Genomic DNA, 20,178 nt, shown 5'->3' with positions numbered 1-20,178 from the left:
GCTCAGCTATTTGAAATTCATCCTCCCATAGGTTGATGTACTTGAAGTCACTGTACAAAGCAGAACCTTTAACTGGGGCAGTTTCAACCTTCAACTGATAAAAGTCTCAAACTGCAATAATACACACTTTGGCAAATGCAGTGTTGTGACCTGGTTGCTTGATTTGTCTTAATCTGCCATGTATGTATGCTAAATGTCTGTGGTCAAGCATGGATATGTCATCTATGATCAATATTTCTAGGTTTCCTACTTTTGCACGTAAGGAGTTAATTTTTTTCTTTGATTGGACAGATCTGCTCCTATTGAGAATGTATTATGTATAGCACTTGCATGTATGTTGTAGGCAGCCACACCTGTTGGGGCTGTTAGTACTACAGTAGGTGCATCTGGTTGATCTGAATGAAGTCTTTTAAGAATTCTAGTTGACACATAATAAATGGCCTTTATCAAACGGCTTTTACCTGTTCCTGCTCTACCTGTTATGAGTACTTTTAAGGGCTGAGGATTTTCACCGTTGACTTTCTGCAAACACCAGTGTTGAATTTTATAGAAAACGGCAGACTCTTCCTTATTCCAAGATCGTAACAACGCCAAAGCATCTGCTCTTGCCATTTGTGTTCTGTATTGTGTATCACTCTGTATTGTGTAAACTGACTTATTTGTTCATCATTTGTTTCATTTGTGTCTTTTCTCAATCTTTGGCATTCCAGTCTTTCTAGTTCTGTTTGTGGACATATCTGTGCCCATGCATCTTCCAGTTCATTATTGCCTTGTACCATCTTTTCAGCTTCATCTAATTTGTTAGCTTCTTTCTCAAATTGAGACCGATTTCTATCCACTATAGATTTAACATGTTGTTCTCATTGTGCACAGCACCATGCTCATGAAAGTCTTTGTATGTTTCAAATGGAGCAGGTTTCTGTTGGCATTCCAAATAATGGGGCAGAAATAGTTCAAGAATGTTGCGATGGTAGGCTTCACAGTGTTTCATCGGAAACAGAGTAACATAGCGGACCACAGCAGGATTCTCTTCATTAGTTCTTTTGATAATAAAACCAAAGTTATTTTTCTATTGAATCACCTTACTGTTATCACCTTTGGGGATTTGTGAAGTTGCAAGTACTCTGTACTCTGTGAGGAAAATGTTGCAAGGCACATGGTTATAAACGGTTGTGTATCAGCTCTGTTTCTGTATCAGTCCACCACATTTTTCATCCATAAATGCTTACCATCAGTCTGATTGCTGCCATGTTGTTGTTTAAGTTGACTTAAGGGTAAACTCATTCTGGCGGGATGCTCACCAGTTAGTATGAACTGGGTTCCACGTGAACAATGTTTAAGTGGTAGGCCAGTTAATTTGTAACAACATTCTTGTGCTGAAACTTGTCAGCTTTGCAAGAAGACTGTGTCAGTTTTTTTCATTGACTCTTTAGCTTGTAAATTTCCATTCATGACCTCCTTTTGAGCCTGATCAAGTAGCAGTCCCATTTCACGTTCAGGGCATATGAAATAATGTACACCACACATGAATATGCATCGCCAATAAACAATGCTTGTCCTTTTGTAAGCAGTTTTCATACCAACAATGTCCATGTCTGAATCTTTTTCAAAATTTCTCTGTTCACTTTTTTAAGAGTCAGTATCTTGGTGTCCTTTAAATTCTGTAGAAATACCTGGTCTGGTGACAAATGGACGTTCTGAGACTGGTCTCGGAAAGTTGAATCTGCAACCATGTAGGAATACCAAGTTGCCTTATTATTGAAAACAAATCTTTCTGTGCTGATTGCCAAAATGGAGGCGTTCCTCTGATAGGTCTGAGGAATTTGCAGCCTTCATCAAAATGCAGAATTGTTTCAAAGCTTCTGGGTCTGTAAGAATGTCACTGGTAACATCTTGAGTCAAACCTTTGTCTGTACCTTTTCTCAATGCTATTGACACATTTGACACAATTTGATTTAGTTCTGAAGTTAGTTCAGTGTTTTGGGCAAAGTGTTTCTACAACATTTTCAATTGGTTCTCGCGCTTTTATTTTGTAGGCACAATCACTTAAGAGGAAGTGATTATGTGAGTAACTTTTGCTGATATGACTGAGATCTGTTTCAGCACCAGCCGCTATAATTATTACACCATAACCTGCTTCCAATAAGCAGCTACCTATGAATATAAAATCTCAAAGTGGATATCTTATAAGCACGGACCAGGTAAAGGAAGTGTGAACACCCTGGCGCAGATGTAACTGGGTAGAACTTGGTTTTGGTTTAGATGTAATGTTCCTTATTAACAGGCTATGTCATTTGTGTCATCTGTGTCATTTCGGCCACTTTATAAAACACAGCCCACTGCTGATGGAGAAAGTCAACACCTCCAGTCACCACCAATTAAACACCTCATTATTATTATTATATGGAGAGTGCAACATAATCTGAATTTACCAGACTTACTTGTTTTTATTCATGTGTATTCCAATGTTGAGAGCAGTGTGTGAGAAAACATTTGTATGCAATGTTTACATCCTAAACTGTGTTCATAACCTAGGATGTTGCTGAAATCAGTACAGCCAGAGACCCCTGGTCTTCTAGCTCCAGTGCTGTGAGGAAGGATGCTACTGTAGGAGAGACAGGGAGGAGGGTGGTAGAGGTAGGAAGAAAACAGTGACACACAGCAGGCAAACAGACAGAGCACAGATGGACAGCCAACTGTATGTGTAAATTTGTTATAAGGGTGTGCTCTTAAAAAACTATTAAGCATTGTCTGGCAGTCACGTACATTAAATGGTATAAATTGGTTACATAGGCCTACTGCCTATATTATTTCACCATCTGTACACAAATGTATCCTAAGTAGTGAATGTGTGTTCATGAGTGGGGATGTGTCGCTACAGTGCTGCTTCTCAAGTCTCTTAACTGCATCCACGTTTCCCTCACTTGCGTCTTTTACTTGCGTCTTAGTCCCGCCCACCGGGGATGCATGGAGAGACGCAAGGAAACCAAGCCAGGAGAGAAGGGACGAGGACATGTGTTTTTAGAGACATGAGACTTCCTTTCCTCCGAAGCATCACTAAAGCGACATCCGTTTCTGATGACGGTGGCAGCTGATCACAGCCGGATCAGCTGTCAGTCGGCTCTAACAGCTGTAGAGACTTTTGATGGAGTTTGTGTCTGCACACATGTGCGCTGTGTTGGTACTAATAAAGTCTCTCAGTTATCAGTGCACAGCAGCAGGTTTCCTGTTTAACAAACACCTGCACATGAATAATTAGAGGTTACTGATGTCCTGCTCAGAGGCACAGGATCATTTGTACTGGTACAATGCTGATATTATCTGCATTTAGATTTGTTGATTCTGATTGTAAATTCGTTATTGAATAACCCAGAATATGATCATGGTGTCTTGGGATTTATTAGTCTATAATGTGTCAGGGAAATTGAAATGATGTAACTCATATCAAAGTCCACTCAGTTTTAGGATTTCTCTTCTAATATCCTTTAACACTACAGCATAGGCTACATTTTATTTATGCAAGTTGCATCACTCGTCAACGAGCGAACACTGCATTTTATCAATTCAACAATTTTTTTTTTTTTACCACTGCAGCTTTCATTCATACTTTGATCGGCTGCTTCCATCAAATGCAGTAGGTGAGATGGCTGGATGTGCAGGCTTTATTTTCCTTTGCTCGCTTCATGAGAGACTTTAGTGCAGTTTAGTGACTTTGTCCAACTCCTTAGGCTACGCTTTTACTAAGTTTTATTGTCGTCTATTTAGACTAAACACAGGAATGAGCAGCTTCACATGTGACTGAATAGAAATGACGATAAATTATGTAAAACGTGTTTCTTGCTGACAGACTCTATCTGACTTTGATTGTCTCCATAGTAAAAGTTGAAGGGGGAGAAATAAAATAAAGAAATTAATTCTTTCTAATAAATGTATAACGTTATGTGTGGGTCTTAGGTTGTTCAGACCTACAATGAAGACAGATTGTAACTAGACAGTGAATCGTAAAACAAATCAAATATAAGACTATAAGAATGTTATCTGTCCTGATGCATCAGATCGGTCCGATCAGCTGCAGCGTCCAGTCATTATAACGGCTACCCAATAAGGGGGCGTGTTGCTCAGTAAAAGACTTCTGCAAAGGATGCACTGGTGTATCCTCGCTCATAGCTCCTCAGAGATTGCTCCTCGATCTTCGGAGCACAAATAAGAGCTTTGGGAAGGCCTGCAAGATGGCAGAGCGGAACAACTTCCGTTTCAAGCGAGGATCAAAGAATCGACCCCTGTGATCACATACTCTCCTCTGTTGTTCGTTCTACATGTTCCAACAGATTCTGGTCAGCTGACTGATCTGTGGTGCTGCAGTGTTTTGAACAGGGGAGCTGCATATAGGGATGGGAGAAAAAATCAATTCTTAGATGCATCAAGATGCAGACGTGAAAGATTCTGGCTCGATTAACAAATGTCAAAAAATCGATTATTCAGATGTTGTTGTTTAAATTGTTGACAAAAGACAAAACTCGCAGAAGTGCAGTGCTCGGACCGTCTGTGGCGTGCACATAACAGAGACCAGTGTTCTCCCTGTATTCGGCACACCACCGCTGCGAAATGAATAACCACCCCACTAAAATGTCACACAATTATTAATATCAATGTGCAAATGATGATTTTAACTCGCACACTGTGCGAGCGCGGTGACGCTTGGCAGCTCTCTGTGGATCCTGTGTAATATGTGTGTAATATGTGGAAATATGTCTTTAGTGAGTCTTCTGAAATAAAGAGTCCAATCCAGATGTCTTTAAGGGTTTTATTCTTTGCAAACGGTCAGACAGACATACAGAGTGCAACCAGTCTGTGGAGTGTAAGACAAAGAGCCAGTGAAGAAACAGGTGACTTTATATTACTCAGCTATGTTAGGGAGGAAGGGAGTAGGGACCAGCTGTCCTGAGATGAAGGCCTATCAAGGACAGCCAGATAAGAAAAGTCTCTAAGGAGCATCTTTCCCATGGGAACCTTCACCTAGCTGTAACAAAATAAAATGATACTAATGAAGCATGCAGGGTGAAACAGTAAACACAGTAAAATATCAAATTTCCATCACACCTGAGTGTCAGGCCAAGCAAGTGAGAGAGAGCGAGCGGCAGAACATGATGGTTATGATGAAAGTTAGTGGAGGCAAATATTAGCAGGAAGTTTGTCTGGTGGTAAACTTGCAGCGTAGGTCACAGTGTGTCTGTTAATAAAAGTCTGTTGTTTGCCCAGCTGCTGCTCTAGCTAACATGTCCCCTGTACGACACGTTTTTTGGCTGCTATGTAACGTTAGCTTAATGAGTAACGAAGTAATATTAATTAGCTCAGCTGTATGTCATTGCTAACTTACCTACTTGTCAAGGGTTGAGAACATCAGGTACAAGCTGTACTGTACATCCTGCGTTTTCTGAGGAGTCTGACATCTGGTTGTTAATGAAATGAGGGACCATGGAGCTGAGGTTAATGAAGTAAATTAGGGATGCAAACTAGTCCTTTTAAGCTAATTAGGAGACGTTTCTTTAGGCTTTTAATGCTTAAATCAAATATTTTGTAATTATCCAGAGATTCTGTTTAGAAAAAAATTATGCATCAAGATCGATAATTGTTTTATAATCGTATCACAGCCCTCTGAATCTTAACCCCTAGCTGCAGAGCGTACTCTGGTGGGCAAACTATGCAACACTCATTACTTGAGTAAAGGATCTTAAAGGATACTATAGGCTTTAATAATTACGGGGAATAGTTGTGTTTTTAGTGAGAAAGAATGAAATGTAAGTCCAAAACCATGTATCATCCACTCAAATATGTTTCTAAAAGGTGCTTTGTATGGAAACATGAGAATAACGTTTCAGGATACATTTACTTTGTATCACTTAACACGGCATCCTTCTTCCTGAAAGTCCACATTTTTCTTTTGGCTTCAGCCCGTTTGTGATTTTTCTCGGCATCTGGAAAATATAAACAAATGTTGGTACATTTCCTTTTGCGCTACTCTGCATTAGTATTAAAAAATAACGTTAGGCTTGCTAAGTCGTTGACAACAATAGCTTAGGTCAGTCTGTTATGTGTAGAATACAGTGTTTCCCCTGTTTGGTGCTACTAAATTGTGACTACTGCTGCTAAAGTTTACCGCAATCATTATTACATCCATGTGCTACTAACTTTCAGTCACACTCGCTTCCTCATTCTTCAAAGAACATCCACGTGACAGGTGCTGTTATAACAGCAACGTAACTCCAAATCAGGAGGTGCGTAGCGAGTGTTTGATTGTCCGAGCGGCAGAAAGTGACGGTGACCGCGAGCAGAGGGAAATATTCTGCCAGGAAATGTACTAAGTCGGTTACATTGTTGTCAGCTTCTCAAGGCCAAGAGAAGTCTGTCTGTTGTTTCCTAAGCTGCTGAAAAAACATCTCCCCTCTCCTTCAGACTGCGCAGCTGAGCAGGAAAGCTTAACGTTAGACAGCAGGCTGCGTCTTTTGCTGCTATGTAACTTAACATTAGCTTAATTACTAGGAAGTAACTGGTAGCTGTATTTTATTACTGCCTACTAGTCCAATGTTGAGAACATCAGGTATAAACTGGCGTAGCCTACAGCTCTGTCCTGTACAGACTGCTTCATCCTAAATTATATTTCAGGTTTCAGATGGGTCTGAAAAAGTGGTTGTTAGGAAAAGAAAGGATGGTGGTGACTGGAGGAGCTGAGGTCAATAAAGCTAATTTGTGATGCTCACTAGTCCTTTTAAGCTAATGAGAGACGTTTCATTTTAGAATTTAATGTTAAAATAAAGTGCAGCTCAGAAGGAAGGTGGTTTCTCATTTTTCTTTATATTAATGTCAAAAGCTGTAAAATAAAGACACAAATCAATCTCTTTATTTGTCCCCGTAGGGAGATTTGTAATTAGTACAGACAAACATGAACAGTCGTATCTACAATAATTCTGAGGTCATATATATATATAACCAGCCAAATTACTTTCCCCTGATCTAGTCTCTTGTAGTTCCTCCCCAGTAGACTGATCTTTGGGTGTTGGTTACTTATTATCTGCTCTAGCTTTTCCAACTATGTGTTCAGAGAGATGGTGAAAATAATGGCCCAAGACATGAAATTACAAATTTGATACTGTTGAATTATCGATACAGTTGTACATGTTGTATTGCATGTGTGTCCATTCGTTTGATAGTCCACAAGCTGTAGTCCACATAGTCCAGCAGGGTTCTGGTTACAGTCCATAAGGAGGGTCTGAGCTCTTATGGAAGCAGTAAAATCCTGCATCTGTGGGGGTCACTAATTCATTTACCTACAACCATTATTTTTAATCACAAATGTATTTTCATTGAAATTATTATTTACATTAATAAGAGAAACGGGCTAAAATAAACACATTTTCCAAACGAACTACACTGCGCACCGCATGAATGTCATTACGACATGATTAATAATAATTAATATGGGACCATAAAAGGCGGGTTTGCGGTCTCTTCTTGAACAGTAGTCTTTGTTGGTTTGAAACTTAAACTTTGTTGCAGTATTAAAGAATTCTGGGGCAAGTAGTGTGCTGCTGTGTGGTGAGAAAACCACCTAATGATCAATGAAGTCTGTCTGTCCAGGCTTCTAGTATTTATTTCTTTTTTAATCTTGTAAGGTTTCTTATACTACAGACCCCCGCAAAACAAAAAATTGTAGTCCAGTTCCCACAGTTGTCAGTTTTTCCTATTAACCCTCTAGGTTAAGTCTCCATACATACACATATCATATGTTATCAAGCTTCTTCTTCTTCTGCTTCTTAAGTTTTACAGGCAGACTACAAACTAATGTTAAAAGTGCTCCCACCTATATTGGAATGACTAACATTATGACTTCAAAAACAAAACTTGCATTATAAAGAAGATATATTCTGGACATGAAGCTAGTTAGATATTTATTGAAACCCCCTTGAACCTATCATTGTAAATCAGACCTTTGATACCTTTCTCTTTCTATACTGAACCTCCTCCAACCCATCACTCCTTACAGTTATAATTCTCACATTTATCTGACACTGACTTTATTATTGTGTATAAAGTAGCAGTGAAATAACTTCATCTTCTGTTTTTCTTCTATTACTTCTCACTTTGACAGACACTGCAAACATCTCAACTTTATGTAGTTTAACCTCCTTTACCCACTGAAGACAGATGAATAGGCTATTGCTGTTAGTTCTGCTCTCCAAACTGCTAACCTGCTGCTTTTCTGTTAACAATTTTTTTGTCAACTCTGGAATGCATATGTCCAATCTAACATGTTTTTGATCCATGGTAAATGGTAAATATATTTGAACCAAATAATCCAATGTCATTATTTTGCTCACTATCTCCTCTCTTGTAATATTTGAAGATTTACTTTGGGTTATAAAATACTTGGTGATTCTTCTCATAGAGGTAGTCATGTTTTTCTTCTAATGGCTGTAAAACCTTCATTAACCAAACATAATTTGGGTAGAGCGGGTTGCCCTCTAATCGGAAGATCAGTGTTTCAATCCCCAGCTCCTCCAGGCTGCATGTCAAAGTGTCTTTAGGCAAGATACTGAACCAGGGACGGACTGGGAGTAAAACATTTCCCTGGACTTTGATCCAGTCCAGCCCACCAGAACTGGCACCCATATACTCCACCCAACTGCCCTCCAATACTAATCTAATGTTAAATAATATGCTGTGTTCTTCTACACATCCAAACGGTCTCACACAGTCCAGATTCATACAGACACACTATTTGGAGTAAAGCAGCCGTCTTCCTGATCAATTCTGAGCTCCATTAGAGCATCTAAACATTTCAGACGCTAAAAGTTGAATTCTGTTCTCTCTGCAGGGTTTCCTCTGTCTGACATATCAAGTTTTTAACAATTTGCTTTTGTTTTGCTGCATAAATGTCCAACAATATTAAATGCACGCATGGAAACGTTTAAATGACTGACCAGACCGCCACTGTACTGAACCCCAAAATTGCCCATGATGGCTGTGCCATCGGCATACGAATGTGTGTGAATGTTAGTTTCTGTTGTGATTCTCAAATGTGATGTAACCTAAATGTGCTTTAAGTACTCAGGAGACTAGAAAGGTGCTATACAAATACAGAGCATTTACATAATTCCATTTAGGCTATTAAAGTTAACTGACTGGGTACAAGGTAGATCCAACAATCATAAGACTTACATATCAAGATTAATCTGTAGTTCAGATCATCTTACAAAAACAAATGTTATATAAAAAAAAAAACGATATAAAGGAAAGGAAAACTTGGAACAGGAATTTAGCCCTCAGCAGTTTCTGAGCTTCCTTCACCAGTGTGGAGATGTGAGATGACCATGTCAGGTTCTCTGTGATCACTCCACAGTGAACAGCCTCCTTGGCATTTTCTAATGAAGTAAAACATTTATCTGGTGACTTCTTTAAGTGTCTGCTTAGAGAAATTCTGACCTATGAACAAAAGTAGTTGAGGACCCCAGCTGTAGAAGGTGTGGAACACATTCTCATGCAGTACAGAAAATATCATTCAGAGAGGGACAGGAATGGAGGATGAAATCGCTACTGAGCTAAGAACAGGACATGAGGGAAATCAGACGGGGGTTGATAGGTTATATAATCCAGACAGGGTTTGGACATTTTATTTTATATATATAGTGCCGTGAAGCTAGTCGCTCCGACACGGAGGGTGGCAGTGTGCACCTTTCAAGTCGGTTTGCGACAATGAATGCTAAACACAGAGAAGGAGGAGAAGAAGAAGACAGACGTAGCGGAAGAAGACGCAGGGCCGCTCCGCGCCAGTACAGTCTATGGTCACACCATGCTCCTCTTCTCTAGAACAGCGGCTTTCTGTCCGCACATGTGTCACCTTGCGAACACACAGCTCAACATGGCGACGGCGCGGACAGTCCGGACTCTCTCCAACCAGGTAGCCACGTCCATACGAGCCAACTAGCGACCGTTAGCGAACAGCGCACTGCTACATCATTCTGCGTAACGTTAGCACAAGTTGGCCTCGCACACTAACGGTATTTAATATTCCAGCTCAGAAGCTTGTCCCACCTGACGGGGGTCCGTCCCTTCTCTCAGCCTCCAAACAAAGTAAGTGCCGGTTCCAGACTGCTGTCAGAAGCCGGGCAGTTTGAGGGTTTCTTACCGACAAATATCTTCTCCTAAATATTGGTAAACGTATAGACTTTACCATTAAGGACTAATGGAAGTAGCTTCTCTGACCTCCGTTTCTCTGTGTCAGTGGTTTGAGAGCAGAGCCGATGGAGATAGGTGGAGGAAGAACATCCATCTGACATCAGCCAGGCTGAAGAAAGCCAGCCCTGTGCAGATAAGGTAGGCCCCGGCTCTGTTCTTCCAGCAGCAGCCGGCCTCAGTGCCCAGACTTGATGTGTCCCTCTGTCCCTCCGAAAGGGAGCTGTCGGAAGCAGAGTATGAGAAGCTGGCAGACGAGACTTTGGATGCTCTGGCGGAATATTTTGAAGACCTGACAGATGAAGCTTTCACTGGAGCCGACTACGATGTTGTCTTCTCTGTAAGTTATTATCACTCACCGGAGAGGACGGTGGCTCTTATCCTTTACTGTAAAAAGGAATAGTTGGTGCAAACCTTACATTGGAGAATCTGTAAAAAGCAAATAATGAACTATTTATTGGCTACCAAAATGAATTGACCTATTTATCAACTCATTGATTAATCTGTTAGATTGACCTTTGCAAGGACAGGGAAAGATAATGTCCATCCAGCTAACATTTCTTTGTTTGAGAACATAGCATTTGACGCTGAGAAAAACATTGGCAGACTGTCAGAATGGAGCGGCGTGGAGAGAACTCGATGAGGTCGACGCTCGTAGCCATTTTGGATTTGGACTTTCTTCCAGTAACCTGTTGACTTTTTGGCCTCTGCAGACAGCTGCAAGCCAACGTTTTATTCGGTGCACGATTTTCTGCAACGCCAGGGGGCATCACTATGTATTTTTTGTTTTCTTACTGGGATACAGAAAGACGGACTGAGATCCGGACTCATCAATTGGTGGTTGAAGTGTGGGTTTTGGCCCGGGGCCAGTAAAACGTAACGTCGGGGCAGTTGAACTAGCAACTCACTGGCCCAATCAAATACATTAGTATTTAAAAAAACACAACTCAACATCCTGCAGTTGTTTTGCAGCTCTTGGCGCACTGATGTCCAATCCAGAGTTGTAGTTACGTGACGAGAGGTTGTCAAATGTTATGTTTCTAATCTCAATCATGTGGCTGGGTCTGAAAGTGAAACCATGCAGACGGAACTTAAACTGCATTCTCTCTAACGGCCAGCAGGGGGCGACTTCCATTAGAAATATTGGTAAAATGTTTCTCCTTGTCAGCTGATTTATTCCCTCAGTAAACACTTTCCTGATGAGTTTCTGGTCTCAGTCGCTAGTTTGAAGTCTTCTTCAACACAGCATGATGTTCATTTAGTAAATTATGGTCCCATTTAGAGGAACAGAGACCAGGAAGCAGGGGAGGCTTTAGGGCGGGGCTACCTTCTGACTGACAGGTCGCTATCATGGCAACCTGTTCATCAGGATAGAGGCGACTCGTGTCCGCTGCTCTGTGGACATTTTTCATCATCATCATGTCAGCAGGAGACAGAGCACGTCATCTTTGAGTCTGTTAGTATGTTTTGTTTTCAAAGTAAAGTGTTTTGTTAACCTTTTTATTTTTTATCATTTTAACTGTGATTACATTTTAGTTTAGTTTTTTTTTATGTCCAGAATGCATTTAATAAACGATAACACTTTTGGAAGGAAAATTGTCTTTCGGGCCAGTAAGTCTCAAACCCACTGGCCCGGTGGGGCCAGCTGCAGATGTTTGACAGCTTATGTTTAATCTATCTAATGTTGTGTTGGTCAGACTATACACTGATTTGCTGCCTGTCCGTTTTGAATAATACAGAAGGTAAAGAGCTTAAAAATGAATCGCATATTAAATCGCAATCGCAATATTGGTTAAAAAAACATCACAATTAGACTATTTTCCAAAATCGTTCAGCCCTATTCTATGTTAATGTATAATTTCTGCTACGTAGCATAAGGGAGTTCCAAACTCTATTTCACTATATAATCTGTTTTATTGGGACAAAATAAATCTACATAGCTTTACTTCCTATGGACTTCCGTGCACTCACAGGTTATGCAGGTAGTTGAAGAACATGTTTGCATGCTCTGTAGTAACATGACCAGCGTGTTCATTGGTGAGCCTGGGGGTTTTGGAAACTTTGGACAGAGCCAGGCTAGCTGTTGCTCCCTGCTTCCAGTTTTTATGCTAAGATGGGCTAAGTACCTGAATTGGGCTCTGTGCTGAACACACAGAAGTGAGCAGCAAGACATGGGGGCAGACATGCATACAAGAATATAAAATGCAAAAATGACTGATTATTGCGCACTCAAGGTGAACAACAGTGTAAGAATGAAGTGCTTGTAAGGACAAAATGGTACATTTTGGGACATCAGTTACACAGTCAGCATGACAACAGTCTTAAATACAACATGGATAGGTAAATGGGCCTACAATTCAACAGCCATCTGGAAAAAAAACATAGCCAACAATGTCCATCATAAACAACAGAATCCACATAGTTAGCTCAGTTTGCTTATTGTCCTTCAACCGTGTAAAACAGGAAGGAATGAAATTTGTTTCCCAGGTCCAGCATTGTACAGAATAAATAACAATCTGAGATAAACCCTATATAAAATCATCTAAATAACCCTAACCCTGCAGTCACCGCACAGATGAGCTGTAAACCAGCCTCGCAGCCTTTGGGAAGAAACTACACGTTCTTCTTGTTCTTGCTCTTAAGCTGTGCAGCCTTCTGGCTGAGGTCGGCAACATCGTGTAACATTGTCATCCAAAAAAGCAAATGTTTTCCAAAATGTGAAATCTATAGACTGGTTTCTGTGCAACGTCATCACAGACATGCTCGCTCAGCCAGGGGGCAGAAAGCAGCACACTGTCTTGGCGGCAAATCAGTTTATACGACATATCTAGCAGCAGTGTTGGGCAAATTACTCAGAAATTGGAATGACTTACTTATTACTCCTTTAAAAAGTATTAATATTACTTTACCTATTACTGGGTATTAAAAGTAAATAGTCACGTTACTCGTTATGTTGCTATTACTTTCAACACCCCACCCCATCCTTGAAAGTGACCTGTTCAGCAGCGCATTTTAGAAATGAATCCACTTTACTGGAACAATAATGAACCTGAGGAGTCAACAAGCAGCCAAACTGAAAACACTGCTGGCTCTCAGACCAAAGGATGCCGGCTCTAGAGGCACTGGATATAGGCTACAGTGTTTCCCCTAGGATTTTTATCAGGGCGGCTGAACGACCCCCGAAAGTACCAGAGTCGCGGCGTGGCCATGTTTCGGACATCTTCGCAACGCATTGCTTTTTGCCTGTTAATATTTGTCAACTTCTCCATTGCTCTTCCACGTAAAATCTTTCAGAATTCTGTGTTTTACAATTTAAGCACCTTTTTGTCATCAGAAAGTGCGTAATCATGTGGTGGTGAATATAACTTCAACAATTCAATGAGAAAAGATTACAAATTTTATCATGAAGATGCTATATATTCAAATTCATGTGCAATTATTTATGTGGACACAGTAAATGTAGGTTATTGCAACGGTGGGATGATAAAACAGGCTGTTATAATACTGTCTGATAAGGGACAATTGTATGTATTGTGAATGAAACAGGTTATTACTCGACAGCCTCCACATGCTGCTGAATTCAGGGTATAAGTGTGTCTGACAGCGCTACTCTCACATGGGCAGCGTGCATCCTTTTTTACAAAGCTTGACCAAACATATGTTTTTCATTCTTTTTTAACGGATAATCTGACTCCGCCACCACAGCCGCGAAAAATCTACCACGAACTGGGCTGGTCGTCTTGCAAACAAATTGAACTTTTGAGGCGTAACGTTACCGTCTGCATATGCATTTATTCAATTTAATTCAGTTTTATTTATATAGCGCCAAATCACAACAACAGTTATCTCACAGCGCTTTTCATAAAAGAGCAGGTCTAGACCGTACTCTATGATGCTATTTACAGAACCCCAACAGTTCCCACCAAGAGCAGCACTAGGCGACAGAGGCAAGGAAAAACTTCCTTTATAAGAGAAGTATTCATGGCTTTGCTACTGAACACCACTCTCCCCTGCCACGTGGAGCATCACTGGCAGCAGCAGCCGGAGCTTCTTTTCACACTGCTGTGCTGCTTTAGCAGATGCTTCAATACAAATTTGTTTACGGTTGAAAGCTTGCTGCTGGTCACACAAAGTTTACAACGGAAGACAATGTTCTTTGCATCTCTTAGTGTGACACAGCTAAGCCTGATGGCAGGACTTCCAGCTGTGGAAAGAACGCCGTTCTCCATTCTTTCTTTTAGCTTTTTGGCTTGCAGCTGACTTGAACAACATATGATCCGGTGCCGCTGACCTGCGCATGTTATGTTAAAATGCAAATGAAACCCAAACAGATCCAACTCTGAAATGGCAGTTTATTACTGAGTCAACAAGAATTTACCAACAATGCGTAACCTACATTGATTAGAGGGTAGGGTTGGGCGTACAGACATCACGACGTAGAGCAGGCATTGTGATTGTAAGACATCGCCCAACCCTATTAGAGGGTTGACTGCAGTCTTCTGACCGGCTACCAAAACAGTTTTGCACCCTGTCTGTGCCGCATCCAGTAGTGTTTGTTGAAAAAGAGCCGGTAGGCAAGGCAGGTGAAATCAGAGCATTGTGGGAAGCCTGAGATTGCATTTGTAACATCCGTTTATTGTAGTTTCATTTTGAGTTGTGGTTAAAATGGTTTATTACATTTCATGAGTCACAATAATGTGTGTGTGTTCTGTCTTTGGTATTTGTACAGAGCGGTGTGTTGACAGTGAAGGTGGGCAGGGACCACGGCACCTACGTCATCAACAAACAGACTCCAAACAAGCAGATCTGGCTTTCTTCGCCCACAAGGTAAGGCCGGAGATTCGTAACACATCTCATACTAGTACTGAGGTACAGATCCCATGAACCAGGGGCCTGTACTACGAAACAGGATGTGAGATCAGAGAGGTAACATCAGGTGTGACCTTGGGTTTTCAGTACTACGATGGTGGTTCACTTCTTACTGGGGTACATCGCCATGGTAAGTGATGCTGAACGGCTAACCTGCTCCGGTGCAGGTTATGTTCGAGATAAGAGATCAACGCTGTAAAAGACCTGACCAATCAGCTCTCTTGGAAAATGACATCACCATCCGTAGGAGATCCCACACACTGTTTTCTGCTTTGTCTGTGATGCAGAGATGCTTTGTACACCAACATCATCCTACAAAGACTAAGTGAGGCTCTGAAGCCTCGTGCTGGTTGTAATCTAACAGTAAGGTTTTTAGAATTTTATTTGCTCCAGAGTTCATTTCACACAGCCTGTCACAGCTGTTAAAAATGGTTTAATTATTATTTTTATGTGAGGCTGAACATTATCAGCATATATTTTGGTGTTCAAGTTCAGTTTAATATGAATTAGTTCATTATAACTTTAGGTTGCTTTGTTCCTTATATTACAGAGTCCGGTCATGTAGTGCCCACCTTTTGTTATCTAGGCAGGTGATGAGGTGAGTTCTCAGTAAATGTTGAATTGAAGCCGGGGTTGAGATTCAGGCTTTGACCGCGATTCTAACGACTGTAACTACAGACAAGTGGCTCGCAGGTATATTTAGAATACGTTAAACATTATAGTGTAACCGCTTGTTAACATTAGCACTCTTCCACTGATAAACATGGCATAAGCTTTGTGGGGGAAATCTAATTTAGCTATGGGCAGTGTTAGCTGCTGTAAGTGTTGTTAAGAATATTTAGAATAGATGAAGTAGGGAGAAATGAGAGGACTGTTCACTAGAACTGCTACACTGTTTCAGAAATAAATACAATCAAGTCTCAGCAGCGTAGCCTCCATTATTAAACATACTGCTGTGAGCCGGGAGGAGTGTTAGCAAGAATGATCATGAATGTTTGGAGCTAATCACGGCCATTCTAGTTGATGCTTGTGAGTCCACCAGAAGCAGCTCTCCGCTCCGCTCCGCAGAGCGCGTCAAATGGCACAGAGCAGATCGTACCAGGCAGGAAGTCAGACACAGAACGGCATAGAGAATCCAGTCAATTTTCAAAATAAAACACCCTGCGGAGACTCGCGATCATAAAACAGCAACAAACACGAAAAGAAATCAGTTAACCTCTTAACTCTAAAATTTATATAAAACGCGTATTCAATGCATATCCAAAGTTAAATGAATGTAGTTCTTGAACCATTTGGAGTATATGCATGGTTTTGGGCTTCTCTGAAAGATAACCCTCTGGAATATCTAACCCAAAATGATTGTAAGTGCTACTGGAATTGATTAATAGAAGTTTAAACACACTAAAACTAATATATTTTTCATTTCTGCTTGAAAATGCTTGCTAACAAATGCATGCAGACAACTACAGCTGGGACTTATTAGCTGTAAAACTCTGTAGGGCCTACCTAGTCCTAGTTTAAATTTCATACCAATACCATGAAAAATGACTATTTGACACAGGTTTTTCTGAGTGTCTGTCTTGGCGTATTTTATCTAAAACAGCTCCGCCCCTTGGCGGCAGCTGCTGCATCGCTCCGTATTAGCCGGTAGCTCGACGCAGACGTGTTTTTGTGCTGGTAGATTATGAACTTCCTACTTAAAGCTGAATATCGTTATTTTCAGAATTTTATTGGCTACAGGAAGTGCCAGTCATCGGCACAATTGCTTGCAATTGGCTCAGCCTACCCACAAAATAACAGTGGCTGGCCCTTCCTTACTGATGGAATAATGTGTTTTGGACTAAATGTTTTTACTGGATTGGATCGTCTGGACCCTTGACAACGTAACGTTTTTGTTGGAATATAATCGATCGGTGGATTAAGTTACTGTGAGGCTTCATAGGTGAGTCGCGTCACTTTTGATTGTACCGGTTGGTCTGACAGAGGTGCCGATTGGACCCGCTGTAGTGATTGTATCTTGAAATGGTTTGCGTTGGTCGAATCACGAGGATTTTAGCTTTCAAACGGTGGATCATATGAGTATGAAGTTAACATAGCAGCTGAGGGATTCCCCAGAAGGTAAAACTAAACATTACCTCAGTCGAGCGGCGGCAGGGACCTGGCGGATTTTAATGTTAGAAATGCGGCAGCGGATGCTGTAACGTTATATGGATCGGATATGCCCAACACTTGCAGTTTGTGTTCATGTCTTTCTTTTTCTTAAGTTGAAAGGTGATATTTCACTGTTTACGCGGGGTCTCTACTGGGGAGTCGCAAGCTGTGTCTCAATTCAGGGACCGCATCCTTCGAAGGCTGCATTTGAAGACCGAATACGTCACAGTCAATGCGACTAGCTGTCCCATTTCGAAGGCTCCTTCAAATGCAGCCTTCTTTTCGTCCGTTTGGAGGATCCAACAGCTGGATCCTTCGCAGCCCCAGGTATCCCGACATTCATTGCGCGCTGGTTGATTGTCCCAGCGTAAATAATGCCGTCGGCTGTGGCTGTGGAGTTGAGCCCCCCGGATTTTACCTATAAATGTAAGTATTGGATTTCAACTCACTTCAAAAGCCACCTACACAAATGTAAAAATAACGAGGCATAAAAGCACAATGTGTTGTTTTGTGGAAGAAGTTAACGTGAGTTAAGTGATTAACTGGCGAGCTAACGTTAAGTTAACGTTACCTGAGGTTACTGATGTGCTAATGTTAACGTTAAATGCAAATCGGCTGGGCAAGTTACAACCTAAAAAATAAAGCCTTTAACGTCTTCACTTTAAATCGAAGAGGTTCAGAGTCAGACCTGCGTCTTACCGAGATTGTCGTGATATTATACATCATTCATACTTAATATTATTTACATGAAAATAACGTTACCACATAACGTTAGACGGGTTGTGAACCCTGCTTGGTTTTCACACCGTTAACGTTAGTAACGGTTACAAAAACCTTGGGATATAATACACGGTTAATGTAACTAGGATTTATGCTGCTTACTGTTTGGTGATGTGAAGCATAAAACTTACTATGTTACTTACATAGTTACTATGTCGTTTTGTTTTAGGGAGCAAGGAGCAAACTGCCCTCTTTATTAAATTGAGGGGGGCGAGCGACCACCTCTTCACCGGGGCAAAGTTTTCTGCCAACGTGGCTTGGAGGTAATTAAGTATCAATAGCCCTTTCGCAAGATCTGCATTTAATCATCGTGTACTTAAAGTTACAGTTAAATGAGCCGCCATCCTATTCAAAGCCTTTAACAATCAGACAACCAGTAAATGGGGCAGCCCTTTGTTGTGTCTTCACACAATTACCATGTACTGCAATTTCTCCACTATGGGACAAATAAAGGTTTTTCTTATCTTATCTTTCTTATTTCTTTTGTTTCTCTGTGATTAGGACAATTTTGGAGAAAATGGGCCTGTGGGGGAAGGTGACTTCCCTCCAAGCGAAAAAAAAAGTGGGACGATTTAAAAAAAAAATACAAAGTATGTATGTATGATTTGAAATTGATATATTCTGTATACTTTTTTGTATAACTCGTTCACTGTGCAGTGAACCGCATTCATCTTACAACCCTGTTTTAATATAATACATAGATTTACCTTGTACGTTGTATATTCATTTCATTCATGTTAGTCATGCACGTTAATAAACACAGTTGCTGAAATTTGTTTTTCTGGTGTTGTTATTTACCATAATTGTGATGTGCCTTAGGATTGCAAGTGTCCAGGGTCAGGAGAGGGTGGAGGGGGGAAGCCCACTGCTGCAACTTGGCACTGGTTTGTCCTCATGGATGAGGTGTTGGGACAGAGGCATTCCACCACCGCACCTGTCGTAATTGCCTCTATCCCTGAGGACACACCAGGGCCAAGTGCTGCAGTGGGTGACCAGGAGGAGGAAGAGGAGGAGGAGGAGAGCCAGCCGAGAAAGAGAAAGAGGGACAGAGAGGATGAGCTGCTTCAGCTACTGAAGGAAGACATGAGGTTACAGAGAGAGGATGGACAGGCTGTTCTCTCTACTAGAGAGACTGGCCGAAAAACAAATAAATCCTTAAATAATAATATATACAATATTTATTAATCAATTCAAATAAAATATTTGTTAAATAAATGATTTTATTTTCTGTGGTCTTTATAACTAATAGTATTTACAACATATTTACAACATTTATTCCACTGAGCAGGGAGACCCTGGTGATGCTGCTGGACCTGGATGGGCTGCCACAATAAAGACCCTGGTCAGCAGGACATCATCTGGGGTGGTCTCCAGAGTGTGTTGCAGGTGTGGATGCATCTCTCCACTGTCCACCGCATCGTCCATCAGTGGGTCTGCAGGGCTGGTTCAATCGATGGCTGCCATTTCACTAAGATGTTTTAGTAAGAGGCAAAAATAATAGGCAGTGCACACAAAATACTAATTCACACTCTTATTTTGACAAAATAAATCTACAAAATATTTCAACAGGCAAAATTGTTAGGATATGAATAGGAATTTACCGATCTTTTACTTGCCTGTTATAAATATTGGTGGTCAGGGGGCACCTCCTCCAGGGCAGACACCTCTGCAGACAGCTGGTCACGCCAGGGAGCACCACTAACTGTCTCCAAACCGTTCTCCCCCTCATCCTCTGCCTCGTCCTCCTCAGGCTCATCCTCTGGGGCCACAATGTCACCAGCCCCAAGGCAGATGTTGTGGAGGATGGCACATGCTGTTATGACCTGAAATGGTTAAAAATATATTTCAGTCTGAAAAAAAAAACCATTTATGCTTTTTGATGAATCAGTCTGTTGATTTACTCATTAGTACAGTAAAGAAAATACTCAGGTGAGGTACAAAGGTGTGGTGCACCTCCAGCGCTTGCAGGAAGATGGCCCGGAACCTGGTCTTCATCATCCCAAAAGCACGCTCTATAATGGAGCGTGCCCTGGAGTGATGGCTGTTGAAGCGCTGGGCTCCCACACCTTGTATTGGCCTCTTGTAGGGAGTGATGAGGGGGAGTGGGTGTTGGAGGCACGGGTACCCTCCGTCTGCAAGGATGAAATG

At 41.2% G+C, this 20,178-nt stretch overlaps 2 protein-coding genes and 2 long non-coding RNA genes across 5 annotated transcripts in view; 2 read left to right on the top strand and 2 right to left on the bottom strand.

Moving 5' to 3' along the window:
• Nucleotides 1-6,876: 6,876 nt before the first annotated feature.
• On the bottom strand, nucleotides 6,877-11,075 carry LOC123960487. The gene is made up of 2 exons (XR_006822534.1): nucleotides 10,747-11,075; nucleotides 6,877-10,659 (listed from the first exon to the last, which is right to left on the bottom strand). It is a non-coding gene; the product is annotated as an uncharacterized LOC123960487 (long non-coding RNA).
• Nucleotides 9,729-16,020, top strand: fxn (frataxin). The gene is made up of 6 exons (XM_046035245.1): nucleotides 9,729-9,955; nucleotides 10,072-10,128; nucleotides 10,280-10,371; nucleotides 10,450-10,570; nucleotides 14,960-15,057; nucleotides 15,187-16,020. The coding sequence occupies exons 1-6, from the start codon at nucleotides 9,755-9,757 to the stop codon at nucleotides 15,296-15,298; spliced, it is 681 nt and encodes a 226-aa protein (XP_045891201.1). The 5' UTR covers nucleotides 9,729-9,754; the 3' UTR covers nucleotides 15,299-16,020.
• A 1,311-nt stretch (nucleotides 16,021-17,331) lies between these two features.
• LOC123960482 lies at nucleotides 17,332-18,802 on the top strand. Of its 2 annotated transcripts, XR_006822529.1 has the most exons (3): nucleotides 17,332-17,676; nucleotides 18,200-18,293; nucleotides 18,532-18,802. It is a non-coding gene; the product is annotated as an uncharacterized LOC123960482 (long non-coding RNA). The 2 variants fall into 2 exon arrangements; XR_006822528.1 differs by having other exon boundaries at nucleotides 17,332-18,293.
• Nucleotides 18,803-19,268: 466 nt separating this feature from the next.
• LOC123959750 (putative nuclease HARBI1) overlaps nucleotides 19,269-20,178 on the bottom strand; it is a 2,421-nt gene continuing 1,511 nt past the window's right edge. Inside the window, exons 3-5 of the mRNA XM_046034004.1 lie at nucleotides 19,984-20,155; nucleotides 19,647-19,853; nucleotides 19,269-19,498 (exon numbers count right to left, since the gene is read on the bottom strand). Coding sequence (XP_045889960.1) covers nucleotides 19,650-19,853; nucleotides 19,984-20,155 — 376 coding nt within the window. The 3' untranslated portion in view covers nucleotides 19,269-19,498; nucleotides 19,647-19,649. The remainder of the gene's footprint in view (nucleotides 19,499-19,646; nucleotides 19,854-19,983; nucleotides 20,156-20,178) is intronic.

The sequence above is a fragment of the Micropterus dolomieu genome, linkage group LG21 (genome assembly GCF_021292245.1).
Source record: "Micropterus dolomieu isolate WLL.071019.BEF.003 ecotype Adirondacks linkage group LG21, ASM2129224v1, whole genome shotgun sequence".
In the NCBI taxonomy this organism is placed as follows: domain Eukaryota; kingdom Metazoa; phylum Chordata; class Actinopteri; order Centrarchiformes; family Centrarchidae; genus Micropterus; species Micropterus dolomieu.
This window is presented reverse-complemented; position numbering and strand designations above follow the sequence as displayed.